Below are 14,540 nucleotides of genomic sequence, written 5' to 3' on the forward strand. Positions count from 1 at the left end.
GTGACGATCCCTTGACCAGCCCTGAAGAAGCCCTGAAAATTGCCAGGTGTGACTGTGATCTGCTTCGGGAACAATTGAAACTGAAGAAAGATGGTTACGCAGAGCTACTGAAAAATAACGTGGAGCTACAGAAGAATGTGCTCATGATGTACTCTTTGGCCAGGACAGAATTGGACGATCTCAAGACTGAGCTAGATACTGCAAACGCTACTATTACCGCCATGGATGAAAAGCTTAGCCAATCTGATAAAATGATGGCTAAGCTGAAGTGGAAGTATGAGGAGGCACTGAAGGAGATTAGTCTTTCAGCAAGATGTTCCCAATCTTCGCGCAGCACTGGATGCCTCACAGCATGAGATCAACAGCGGCCACACAAAACTGGAAGTCTCCAGAAAGGAATTACACAGTCTCGCTGAGGAGCTGGACAATTCTAAAGAAACTATTCTCAATCTTAATACAGATCTCAAAGTTTCTTAGAAGGAGCTTCAGACCCTCAACCTAGAGAAGGAAATCTTACGCCAGGAGACTGTCATTCTCAAAGCAGATGTGTGTAAATGGAAGGAGGACTACATGGAGGCCCTGAAAATTACAGAAACTGCAAAAAGAGAAAATTTAAGACTGAAAGAAGAAAAATCTCATGTGACAGACATCGTCAAGGAAAAAATTTTAAAGCTGCACGAGCTTAAAGAAATAAATGAACTTTTGGAAGAGGAAAAGTTTGAAGCAGAGCACCGACTGCAGAACCAACTGCAAGGTCTGCGTACACACCTCCAGAATGCTGAGGAGAAGCAGCAATCTCTGCAGGAAGACAATCTGCAGGCTCCTAAAGGAAATAAAAGTGCTGCAGGAACGTCTGATTACCCAGTATGTCCCCAAAAAGCAGCATGAGAAACTGAAGGCTACCCTGAGCATCACCAAAGCATCGCTAGAGGCTAAGCTTAGAGCCCAGGTGACTCGACACAAGAGGGAGCACAAGAAGGTCCAGAAACTGAGACAAGTAACTGTGGCCTAAGCAAAGAAATTCACAGTGCTTCACAATACAATGAAAATGTGGAAGCAAGCTCAGAGAAAGCAAAGTGTGCAGATAAATTTCCTGAGAAGAGACTTGCAAGACGCACTCATAAAACAGGGATCTCTCGCGAATGAGATTACAGTACTACAAGGACAAGTATTGACCCTGACCAAGCATCAGTCTCCCACAGCCATAAAAACCCAAAGGAAAAAGGGTACAGTGAGAGCTGGGAACACCACTCGCCTAAAAAACAAGGTTGCAAAGTCTGAACCACCTAAACAAGCACTAGCTAAACCTTCAGCCACCGAACAGGGAACAAAAAAAGCTGAAGCTGAAAAGATGGGACATTCTCTGGAAGTGGATTTGGAATTGCAACTCAATCCCAAAGAAGCTGAACTAGCAACTCCATTGAGTGGAAAAAGTGCAGAGAGACCGCTTCAAGAGCGGAAAACTCAAAGGGCTATTCTTAAACGCTCTGCAACTGTTGTCATACAGTCTGCCTAAAAAAGAGGAGCACCCGACGCAAGGGAAATCTCATGACCGCGCATGCCGTTAAAAGACTATTCTTGGAAAAAGTCCTACTCGAGCAACTGAGGAGTGCTGATCTCAAGCACCTTCGGGAGGAGACACGAATAAACTGGAGAAAGGGCTCCAATCCCAGAGGAACTGAGGGTTCTCTTCCTCCATCCACTCCCATTCAAGTCACAGAAAGATCTCGAATGTGAGTGGAAGGATGGGCTTTGGCCGTGGCAAGCCCAAGCTTTCCACAAACGGGAAGTATGTAACAGGGGACTTATCCCTGTTCACAAATGTGCCTCTAATCCAGCAGTGTGGTGGTTAACTGCTGGTGGGCAATTAACTAACACCACCTGCTGATTACAGGGGTTAGAAAAAGACTGCCTCTGAGACAGGAAGAGAGACTCCTGAGCACACAAGTGAGCTGAACAAGATGACAGACGTCTTGAGCCTGCCAAAAGAGACTGCAAGCTGACAACAAGAGACAGGGGATAATACTTCTATACCTGGATCCTGACATTGCCTTATCACACACGGGTGTGGACACCAGGAGAACAAAGAAGCCTTCCCCTACAGCAACCCAGCTAACAGATAAGACTTTTCTTTTAAGACTATTATCTATGTCTATCTAAGTATATGAATGTCTCTATGATTTGGGCTGGTGAATCGCTGGGCTAACCATGCAGTTAGAGAGAAGTGGATCACAAGTGTATATATACTCCAGAGTGGAGCGGATTTTGTTTGCTGATTTACATGTTTGCTGTGTTTAAAGCAACAGGCGCAATAAAGCCTTATTTTAATTTCACCTTAAAACAGTCTTCATTGCATACCTCTGAACACGTCTCTTACAGTTAGATTACATTGTTTGTATGTCAGTTACTCTGTAAATGTCTGCATATACTTATTTGCGCTCTGTGTCATTATATTAATTAGACATTACACTATACATTGTGTATTATACATTTTATTTGTATAAGGAGCACTGAGTGGAAGTTTAAGGGAAGTACCATAGATCCTTCTGATCTGTGGGAACGAGCAAAAAGAAGGGGCTCACACCCCGAAACGTTGCGCCCCTTGTTTTTCATCACACTTATTTCCCTTTTGGTTTTCCTCCCATTTTCCCTTTTTTCCTCCCGCTTTTCCCTTCCCCCTCCTCCCTTCCACATTTTTGTTGATTGTTCACCATTTATATATACACTTGTTCCTGTGTTATGTTCCATTATCACTGTTTCTCCATTATTCATTTGTTACTATAGTACTGTAGTGCCGACAATTATTCTAAAACAAACCTGGGGCAATCTCCAAAAAGACCCAGGTACATGGTGGGTACATGCTGCAAAATTTCACACATTTCTGCAGACAGACTAATGGCCCATCGGATTAACAGCGGGGGTCCCTGGCAGTCCCATTCAAACTGAATGGGACTGCCAGGAACCCCTGCTGTGTTAATCCGTTGGGCCATTAGCCTCTGCAGAAATGTCACTGAAATGTACCCAGCATGTACCTGGCTAGTTGAAGGCAAGTTTTAGAATACTCGTTGGCTCGTCTGTACATTATTACATCGTATTGTCTTCACGACAGTGTACTCTGTGGTGATTCTATTTATCAATACAGATATATTTGGCTTATCCCTTTTTGTCTATATCCTTTTTACCATTGAGTGCTGGGAACTCAGTTGGGTGTTGTAGGGTATTGGTTAATGGTTCTCTGCTCCACTAAAATCCCCGTTATTAATGCTAATACTTTCATTAATGGTTGTCATTCTTGCATCTCATTAGCTTTGAGGATACCTGTTAAATTGAAGTAAACGTCCATTCTAGATTTCAGGAATGATAGTTATTAGGTGCAAAAGTAACAGCCTTCTGTGGATCCACCCCAAGATGTTTTTGTCAACCACTGCAATTCAATGGAGATGGACGAATCCACCCAAGTCCCTTTCCCAGATTTTCGCTGATGTTACACCCAAAATCCATTTCACAGTATAAAATCCGCAAACGGATTATAGCGCTTTCAATCCGCACGGATTCATCAAAATCTGACATTGGATACAACGTCGTGGACGGATTTGTAGAATCCAATCCGCAGATTCCGCAATCCGTTGGCGGATTCTTAAAAATCCGCTAAAGGATTGCTGAATCCATGGGTTGGATTTTACAAATCCATCCACGGTTTGCGGAATCCGCAAAGTGTACTGGGAATAATAATAAAAAATCCGCAAAATGCAAATCGCCCTTTTTTAACATTGATCCTCTGAAATCCGCCAACTAAAGGAAACGGCCGCGTGGTGGTAAAAGGAACGAAATCCCTTGCACATTTTAGGCACATGTTACATGAGCAGCATGAAGTGCAAAATATGTCACTGTCATTCTCACTTGAAAGTCAAGAGATCTATGTAAGAAAATTCACAACAAAGTGTTTCTTTAATGTAATGCCCATCTGTTATGCTGATTTGTTTTTCACATCAGAATTATATTTGTGAGGCTATAAAAAGACATAAAATGACAGATTCCGAATTTGTTATATCTCATTATTATATGCGCATGGCTTAGAGTTCACATTTTGTCATCCCCTAACCGCAACACAATGCAAATTAGAAGTTACTTTGATACATTTGCATTATTTATTTATTGGTTCCATTATTTTACTCTGATGATATTTCCATTTTAATATTTCTCTAGGGACACCAGAGAGTGACACCGTTTGTGAAACATGTTCTAAAGGAATGTTTTCAAATGAAACTTCAGCTAATGCAGAATGTCAAAGACATATGGATTGCAACAAGCTGGGTGTTAGAGTGGCTTACGAAGGAAACTCTGTACATGATGCTGTGTGCCAGGAAAACCGAGAAGGATCAACAGAAACTTGTGAAATAGGTATATTTAATCAAAAGAATTCTAAATGTATGTATTGGTTCTGTTAATGCAATTTTAAAGCATCTAATCTAAGATTTGATGTATTAGGTATTCAGTATCACAAGTATGCTGCCTAGGGGTCACATTTAACACCACCCTCACATTTTCCTCTCACATTCACAATGCAGCTAAAGCCTGCCGTTTTTACCACCATATCATTACAAAGATATGCCCTTTCCACTGTCCCACTACTGCTAAACCTACTGCTGCGGCCGAGTTTATTCGAGTATTTGCCCGGTCTCGGCCGCAGCAGTAACCAGGCGCGCGCCGGGATGTGCCTGGCGCGCGCCGAAGCCACTCAGGAGCGCCCTCCGATCGGGGCTTTCTCCCTCCCGCTGCCGGGTCCGCCGGGTCCCCCGGAACCCCCTGCCGCCGTCCCCCACATCGCGGGACACCAGGGCTCCCTCGGGGAGCCCTGGATGCACGTGCAGGGGGCGCAGGCACCCGATGACGCGTGACCGCGCGTCGATGACGCGTGACCGCGCGTCGATGACGCGTGACCAGTGCGGCTAGCATGCCGGGGCATCCCCCGGCTTGCGGAGCTAGCCGCACTCAAATAAATCTGGTCGCCTCTGTATAATGCATGCCCTCATTCTCTCCCATCTCAACTATTGTAACCTTCTACTGTCTGGCCTTCCTGCCTTTCACCTGTCTCCCCTACAATCTATCCTAAACAGTGCTGCCAGAATCACTTTACTCTCTCCTAAATCTGTCTCAGCGTCTCTCTCCTACTGAAAGTTCTCTCCTGGCTTCCTATTACATTCTGTATCTCTTACAAAATTCTCCACCTCACTTTCAAGGTTATACACTCTTCTGCCCCTGCTTACATCTTAGCCCTAATTTCTCGCTATAAACCTGCCCGACTCTTATGTTCTGGTCAAGGATGTCTTCTCTCTACCCCTTTTGTATCTAAAGCCCTCTCCCGTCTAAAATCTTTCTTACTGACTGCCCCACCCCTCTGGAATGTCCTTCCCCGCAATATCTGACTAGAACCCTCTCTCTCCACCTTTCGTACCTTTCTTAAAACGTATCTCTTTAACGAAGCATATGGGTAGCTCATGGGGCTGATACTACACACCTAATGTGCACTGACCTTGATCCCTTGCAGATACACTTACCATAACACCCTCCTTCTGTCTGTAAGTTCTCTCTAATTACCACTTCGATTGTAAGCATTTTGGGGTGAGGGACTCCCATTCCTATTGTTACTTTCATGTCTGAAGCATTTATTTCCACTATGTGTTATTTTATTATGTCACGTGTATTACTTTTGCATGGTATTGTAATAGCAACACTTTGCCCTCCTTGTGCATGTGAATCCTGTGCACCCTCCCACAGAGTGCTAATACTAGTTTAATTTGGAAGGAGAAAGCTTATTTTGAAATAAAGCAGATAGAATGAAATGCAATAAAATTACTCAAAATGATTTCATGCAATTCAACACGTATAAAAAAATAATAATACCGCCAGTATTGGTCAAATACAGCATCAAGGAGAAACTCCCGATTAAACAATTGACCCCTCATTCTCAATAGTACAGTGAAAAGAAATACATAAGGGTATATTTTCTAAACTCCGAGATTGCCTTTCCATGATTGAAATCAATGGGGCCTTTGTTTCAGATCACATGGATTGGCGATCTTGCACCTTTGAGAAGATACCCCACAGTATCGCTGCATCACTAGTCATTCCCTTAAATACAAGCTACAGTATGTGTTACTCGACGATCTCAATATATTGAATGCATTGTACAGTATGATTGAAACTGGGTTTATCCTCTTTATCTTAGAAGACCTCTGATTTTCTAAACTATGTTAATTAATTCCATATCAGTAAATGTTTTACAATCCTATTTATCAATGAATCAATAGACCAATTTTTGCTCATTTTCTCTTTAGATGTCTCACTTTGTGAAGAAGCTTTATTTCGGTTTTCTATTGACCTCCCAGCCAACTGGTTGACTGTGATTGTGCAACGTTTACCCGGCACAATTGTTAAATCAGAACAAATAGAATGGATTAAACAAAACCATGATGCACAAGAGCAGGTTTTCCACTTGTTTAAATTATGGAAGAATCAGAACAGAGAACATGATTCTGTCAAGCGTCTTATTCAAGGTGGGTAAGGAATGAGGAGGAGGTTTTAGATGATGTGATTTTGAATATTATGCCATTCATGAAGGTAATGATAGCTGGATAGCTACTGTAGTGCAGATGAGTATTCTAAAACAAATCTGGGGCAATCACCAACAAGATCCAGGTACATGCTGGGTACATGCTGCAACATTTCAGTGACATTTCTGCAGACTAATGGCCCATCGTATTAACAGCGGGGGTCCCTGGCAGTCCCATTCAAACTGAATGGGACTGCCAGGGACAACTGCTGTGTTAATCCGATGGGCCATTAGTCTCTGCAGAAATGTCACTGATATGTTGCAGCATGTACCCAGCATGTGCCTGGGTCTTGTTGGTGATTGCCCCAGATTTTCCAAGGCAAGTTTTAGAATACTCGTCGGCGCACCTGTAGGTGTGTGAAAAGAAACACGCATAGCCCATATGCTAACATTTCTAATATTTTCTGTGTAAAAGGCGACTCTGGGCCATATTTATTAGGCGGTGCTATTCCAAAAAACACTTTCCAATGCCAGAAGACATCTTGTTGCGAAGTCAACTGAAAACAAATATTCTAGTGTTGGAAGGTGTCTTGTGGATTAGCACCATGTGTATGTGGCGCTCAATATGATAAATGATCAGTGAACAATCAGTGGCCTAAAACATCCTGGCTAAAGATGGGTGAATTTGGATCTGCAGCGGATCAGCCGGTTCCTTTGGTCCACGGATTTCAGCAGATCAATCTCAAAGAGGGCGATTTGCGTTTTGCGGATTTTAAAATTATTATTACCAATAAACTCCGCGGATTACGCAACCCGTGGACGGATTTGTAGAATCCAATCCATGGATTCACCAATCCGTTGGCGAATTCGTCAGAATCCGCCAAAAGATTACTGAATCCGCGGATTGGATTCTACAAATGCGTCCACGGGTTGTATCCAATGGCAGTTTTTGATGAATTCGCGCGGATTGAAACCGCCCAAATCCGTTCGCGGATTTTACACTGTGAAGAGGATTTTGCGGATATCAGCGAAAATCGGAGAAATGGATTTGGGCAGATTCGCCCATCTCTACTCCTGCCTGGTAGACCAATCCTTATGACTTGTGCAGTATGCTAGTACTTGGCAAGTAAAATTTCATAAGCTTAATGCCATCTGCAGCACGACCAATTCAATCAGAATTTATGGAAAAATGCACCAAATATAACATTGGGAGGCTTCAAAAATCATTAAGCAAAAAAGTGCATATTAGAAGGAAACACAATTTCAGAACATTACAGTAAAGAGCAAACTCTAGTAAAGTTTCTGGACGGTCCGGCATGTTTTTCATAGTGGTTTGATTAGCTGTGTTACCCTTCACAAATGCCATTTTGGAAGGGTTGATATAAAAACGCGCTAAGAGGTGCAACAGATGCGTCTTCCAGAAAGGATGCCAAGAAAAAAGAACGAACCAGGCTGTAAATCCACAGGTAGAGGTAACATCTCAACAGGCATTCCATGTATATACCAGACATATCCCCATCTTTGTTTAGCATATGTGCAACCAGATGTTATGCATATTACTAGACTAATCTTTTTGATTCTTAACATGAGTTATTAGATTGTTCACTTGCTGAGTATGATTTTCTCTTGAATGTATTCTCTGGTGCAGGTAGTTTACCTGTTGAGAATTGTCGCACTCTAACAAGCAGCTAAATCATGTGCAACTGACATAAAGGGAAGTAGTTGTTGAACAGACGGTACATGTATTTTGTGATCAAAGACAAACTAATATGCAGACATTCTGGTTTCTCTATAAACCATTTTGCATTTGCTTTTTTTCCACATGCAAAAGCTTTTCACTTATCTTCTAAGCCACTATAGAAAATTATAATGATTGCACTTTGGTTATTACATTAGACTTTTGCCAATATAAAAGACTGCTGTTTAAAAAAAATAATAATAATTGTGAAATGAGAACCTAAAACAAAATGGCAAAAATTACATTTGTTGATGAATTTTTGCACCTGTAATAAATCTGTCACCAAGGATGTGGCATAATTGGCCGATTTTATTTATTTATTTTGTTGTTTCGTCTACATTATAGAAACCAGTGCTGGAGTCCTAAAGTAAAAAGGTGCAGGAACTCTCTTTTTTTCCTCACAACACTATCTTTAAAAGCAACTAAAAAAATCCTTGTTTACAGTTTGCTGGGACAAAAAAAATCAATACAATAAACAGAATATTTCAGGATTTCACGTGCCCCCTCCTCACCTGCTTCACCCCATGTTCCCTTCCGTACCTGCTTTTACCCCACACATGCTCCCGTCCACACCTGCTTCTCCCCCACATCCATCCCATCCATACCTGCTTCTCCCACACATGCTCCCGTCCACACTTGCTTCTCCCCCACATGATCTCCTCCTCACCAGATTCTTCCCCACGTGGTCCCCTCCTCACCTGCTTCTCCCCCACCTGCTCCCCTCATCATCTGCTTCTCCCCCCACGTCCTCCTGCTCACCTGCTTCTCCCCCAGATGGTCCTCTCCTCAACAGCTTCTCCCTAGAGATGCTCCCCTCCTTACCTGCTCCTCCCTAACATTTCCCCCTTCTCACCTGATTCTCTCCCTCACATGCTCCACTACTAATAAATTAATTCACTGGCTTGTTAAAAATCCACACTCGGATGAAATCTGAGGGGGAAGAGAGAGAGTGTGGATTTTTAACAATCCGCGATACAAATTTTGAATTTAATATGGAGTCTGGGTGTGGATTCTTAAAAATCCACCCAGATTGTAATTAAGATTAATCCGCTCAGATTTTTAGTATCCAATCTGCAGATGAATTTTGGTAGGGGGCTCGGATTTGGTCTAAAAGACACGGGAAACAGATTTGGACTGGTTCGCCCATCTCTAACGGTCAGTGCCCCACCGGTAATGGACGGCGCACCCAGGCAGATGAGACAGGAAGTTGGGCTTAGTTTATGGCGGGCCTGATTTGCTGGTTCAGACCACCTCCAGGTAGAAGCTCTGCACCCACGTTCCCCAGGTGAGGCCTAGAGTGAAGGAGGCAGAGTTTTTACAGAACTGCCAGAACAGTGTTCTGACTACTAAAATAAGTGTCGGAACGGTGTTCCAGCACATTCCTGTTCCACTCTAGCCCTCAGAGAAATACTTCATACCATAAAAATTATAAAGATTGTCGCTCCAAAACTACATAACAGATTGCATCAAGGCAGATAAAAGGTGTACACTGTTCCTTCGAATAAATGCTTCAATGTAAAGATATGTACAACAAACAAACAAAGGAGCGCAAAGAGCCCCAATAAATGTGAATGTTAGTAGGCAATACTAGAACAATGGTATAATTATACCGCCCTCCTCCAAACAAATAGCGGCACCTCCTCAGTGAAAGAGAGACAGAATTTCCTATGAAATCAAGCCTTGGGTGTTATTCAAAGTAAAAATGTGTGGGGGGGGGGGGGGGAAACAAAGAAATAGATGAGTAATCTTTGTGTATGTGGATCGTTGTAGGAGAGAGTTTAGAAGAAACTGACTCTACAAGAAATAACGGTTTCCTTTTCTACACTATTTAAGAAATTGCACCCTGATTTAGAAAACTACAGTATAGTTTTCGGTCTGGCGATTATTGATGTACCATTGATACATGGAGTATTCATCAAAAATACAGTGCATGCAAAGTTCAGGACTACCGACAGTATAAAATAATTTGTGAGGAAGCACAAAATAAGCAATCCATGGCAAAAACATCCAGACAAAGACCTTTAAAAAGGGTGACCAATTTAGGAGTAGTCGCAGGAGAGATAGTTGAAAGGCTCCTAAACCTGCATTTAGTAAATGTTTCTAAAGCCCCGTCCATAGTGGAACGCTCTAGCTTCTGTGCTCCTCCGTGACGCTGAGTCGCGCTTGAAATTCAAACTTGTTTGTATTGCGAAGCGCCCCTCTCCCTGTAACGCATGTGCGCATATGCATTGGCGTCCAAGTGTTTGTTTCGTCAGAAGCTATGTAGCTCACGCCGTATCCTGCACTATGGACGCGGCCTTAGCCTAATACTGTACAATATGGTCCATTCACTTCCTGGGTGGCAAGCTGGGCTTTTGTGAGGTATATCCAATAAATGTTTTTTTATTGTTGAAACTGCGTGAACTTTGATATATAAAAATATCTTAATATCCGGAAAATAAATCTGTAAGCTGAATCTTTAATAGAATGTGGCTCTTCACAAAAAAAATAGCGAAACCGAGCAAAAATCTGAGAACAGACATTTTATTTGTTAATTTTTCACTTTATTAACCCCTTCATTGCCCTAATGACTTACAGTGTATGTCATAAAAAGTGCCACCCCCGTGGCCATAATGACGTAAGCTGTACATCAAGGCCAGCTGCTCATGTTGTAAAGGCTGCCCTCGATCCGCGGCTACACCGAAGGGGCAAATCCTGCACTTCTCTTCCGGCGACCGGAACCCAGAAGGGGTGGAGGAACCGTGTCCACGGATGTAGCGAGACCCTCTGGAACTGAAATCGTTAATGTTGTTCATTTTATCCTTGACCCGGCTGATTCTTATTGTGATCTTTATTTTCATGCAGATGTCGAGGTGTGTGAGAAAGGAGTGGCAAAACACATTCGGCACTTGAACATGACCGCTAAGCACCTGACAGCTTTAATGCAAAGTTTACCAGGAAAGAAGATAGGTGAAGACGATGTAGAAAGCACCCTGAAGATGTGTGACGAACCAAAACAAATACTAAAGCTTCTTAACCTGTGGAGAATTAAAAATGGAGGTAATACAATCAAAGGACTCGAACTTCTGAAAACCAAAAAACTTCCTACAACGTTGCGTAGAAGAGTAAAGAAATTGGTCCGATTTCTTAACAGTGTTGCAATGTTTACACTATATCAGAAATTGCTTTTAGAAATTATTGGTTATCAATCACAACCTGCAAAATTAGCCTGTTTGTAACAAATTCCTAAATTATATTTTGTCAACTGACCGTTTAATCTCATCTTTACCAGGGTGAAATTGAAATCCTCTTCTGCTATCTGCTGCATAAGCTTTTTATTTATAGTGTTTTTATGGTATAAGTAGCAGTCAGGAACTTAGTAGCCTCTCTGTATGGCAGCAGTGCGGAAGGAGTAGAGGTTGGGGATTAAGTTACTGGGTACTCTTGGGTAACTGTCAGTGTTGCTCTTTGTGACGTTCTCAAAACCATTTGTATTCCCTGTACGAAAATCACATCGGTAGCAACAGGGACTCAAAACATACAGTATGTTATCAGTACTATGTAAAATGTCTAAATAATAAGGTATTTAAAAAAATAAAAAATAAAGTTAGTGAAGATACAAATCAATTCTAACAGTACATGTAGAATTTAAGAAAAAAAAAAAAAAGAATGGTGTTGTTTTCCTGTTTCTGTACCTCAAACATAAATGCACCAAACCTATCGGTGCTTGTTTAAAATAATGCTCAGTGGCAGTAAGGAAGCACGACTCTGCTGTGCCATCCTCAAATAGTGACAAGCAAATTCATTGCAAGCACCTTTGGCAGCTAAGTGGTTCATTGTAGAGACGGGCACATTTTTTGCCCAAATTTCAATTTGCTGCATAAATGTTGTGGATTTTGTGTGTGCATTTTCGAATATATTTGCCACGGCAGGGTTTTCTTTTTAAATATTTGATTACGCTAAAATGAGAAAGTAGCAAAAATAAGCAAGTTCGCAAGGAGAGCTTTCACTTGAAGCCGAAATACCGCAAGGAAAAAAAATGTATATATATTTTTAACCATGTTCGCAATTTTTTTTTTCATTTCCCTTCAAAATCTGAAAGAAAAAATAACACAAACCGAATTTCAACAGATTCACCCATCTCTAGTTAATAGAGCAAGTGTATTGGAGGTTCTACTTCAATAAACTCATAATGGTTTGATTAGAGCAAGATTTTGTAGTCAATGAATATGTTGGAATTCTACAAAATAGAATTGCATGATAATTACAAATTATTTAAAATAGTGCCCTAAAAATAACTTTAAGAAACAGCATTTTTCCAATCAGAGCAACACTACAGTTTTGCTTTCGAATAATATTAAATCAGTGGTTTTCAACCTTTTTTTGGTTAAGGAACCCTATAATTATATTGTGAAATTCTGTGGAATCCCAACCCTCTCTAATAGCGCGTCTGAGATCAGATGCATTGTAAGGGACCCCAAACCTTTCTAATAGGGCGTCTGAGATCAGATGCATTGTAGGGGACCCCAACCCTCTCTAATAGCGTGTCTGAGATCAGATGCATTGTAAGGAACCCCAACCCTCTCTAATATCACGTCTGAGCTCAGATGCACTGTAAGGAACTCCAACCCTCTCTAATATCGCGTCTGCGATCAGATGCATTGTAAGGATCCCTAACCCTCTCTAATAGCGCGTCTGAGCTCAGATGCACTGTAAGGAACCCCAACCATCTCTAATATCGCGTCTGAGCTCAGATGCATTGTAAGGAACCCCAACCCTCTCTAATATCGTGTCTGAGCTCAGATGCATTGTAAGGAACCCCTACCCTCTCTAATATCGCGTCTGCGATCAGATGCATTGTAAGGATCCCTAACCCTCTCTAATAGCGCGTCTGAGCTCAGATGCACTGTAAGGAACCCCAACCATCTCTAATATCGCGTCTGAGCTCAGATGCATTGTAAGGAACCCCAACCCTCTCTAATATCGTGTCTGAGCTCAGATGCATTGTAAGGAACCCCTACCCTCTGTAATTCTGTGTCTGAGATCAGATGCATTGTAAATTTTTCTGTATTTGGAACCATTTTCAAATGACCTGTAAATAACAGAGAACCTTTTAGGGATGCCTGGGGAACCCCTGTTGAAAAACACTGTGTTACAATATAAAGTATTGTGTTTTGACTTGAGTGTAGGTTTGTTGAGATGTACCAATTAACATATAAAACACGGAAATCTTCTTTATGAAGTTACTTTGTAACATAACAAAGCTACTCGGTGCAGAAACATAACACAAACGGACATTTACTAAAAACTATAGTATTACAGTAGTATAATAGACTGCACTATAGACTATAATAGACACATACATGTGTTCAGGAGTAGTCAACTCCAGTCCTCAAGGGCCCCCAACAGGTCAGGTTTTAAGGATATCTCTGCTTCAGCACAAGTGGCTCAGTCAAGACTATGCCACCTGTGCTGAAGCAGGGATAGCCTGAAATGGAACCTGGTGGTGGCCCTTGAGGACTGGATTTGGTAACCCCTGTTATAGGTTTAGAGCCTCCATAGTTACAAAAACCTGCTCATTTTCTTAGTAATTGCTTACAATATCCTAGCTTGCATTTTCCTTGAAGCCACAGCAAATTGATTTATTTTTTGCTACAACTCTAGGGAAAAATAAAGCGGAAAACACCTGCATAACTCGGTGTTGTTTATTGAACCTGTAGTGGCCATGTTAAGATGGCGTAGGGAAACCCCAGGCCCAGTGTGCCATCATCAGGCTGATTTCAGTATGTATAATAAAAATGGGATGGAGTCAATTTGCGTGTAATTAGCCTAGCTAGGCTACAAAATGATACAATTTGCAAAAATATGTGTGGTCTTGGATATCGAACTTGTTGGTGATCTGCCAGGTCCAAAATTCCTCTATCCCCATGGTACAAAGTGCAATGTGTTGGTTTTCCCCCTGAATTAAAGCAGCAAAACACCTTCCACTACATATTTTGTTTGTTTTTATAGGATTGAGGGGTCCCCGGAGCTGAACTGTGTTCATTTTAGTTCTGAGGACCCCCGTCTTCCAGAGATACTTACCACCGAAAGGGGTTGCCAGAATCTCTGTGGAGTTTAAATGTCCAGGTCACGCAGGTCAATAGGAAGGCACAAGGGGGCGATGTCATGGCTTCCTGTCACGTTAGACATTTAAACGCCGCCATTACATTAGGCACATTAAGTTCCTTATAAAAAAAATCGGAACATGAAGATCCTAAAGCAGTGCTC

The 14,540-nt window shown here is 41.9% G+C and overlaps 1 protein-coding gene across 1 annotated transcript in view; it reads left to right on the forward strand.

Moving 5' to 3' along the window:
• TNFRSF11B (TNF receptor superfamily member 11b) overlaps positions 1-13,665 on the forward strand; it is a 72,289-nt gene extending 58,624 nt beyond the window's left edge. Inside the window, exons 3-5 of the mRNA XM_075582395.1 lie at positions 4,207-4,401; positions 6,339-6,557; positions 11,136-13,665. Of these exons, the coding sequence (XP_075438510.1) occupies positions 4,207-4,401; positions 6,339-6,557; positions 11,136-11,509 (788 nt within the window). The 3' untranslated portion in view covers positions 11,510-13,665. The remainder of the gene's footprint in view (positions 1-4,206; positions 4,402-6,338; positions 6,558-11,135) is intronic.
• The last annotated feature ends 875 nt before the right edge of the window (positions 13,666-14,540 follow it).

This window comes from Ascaphus truei, chromosome 2, assembly GCF_040206685.1.
Source record: "Ascaphus truei isolate aAscTru1 chromosome 2, aAscTru1.hap1, whole genome shotgun sequence".
NCBI classification, from domain to species: domain Eukaryota; kingdom Metazoa; phylum Chordata; class Amphibia; order Anura; family Ascaphidae; genus Ascaphus; species Ascaphus truei.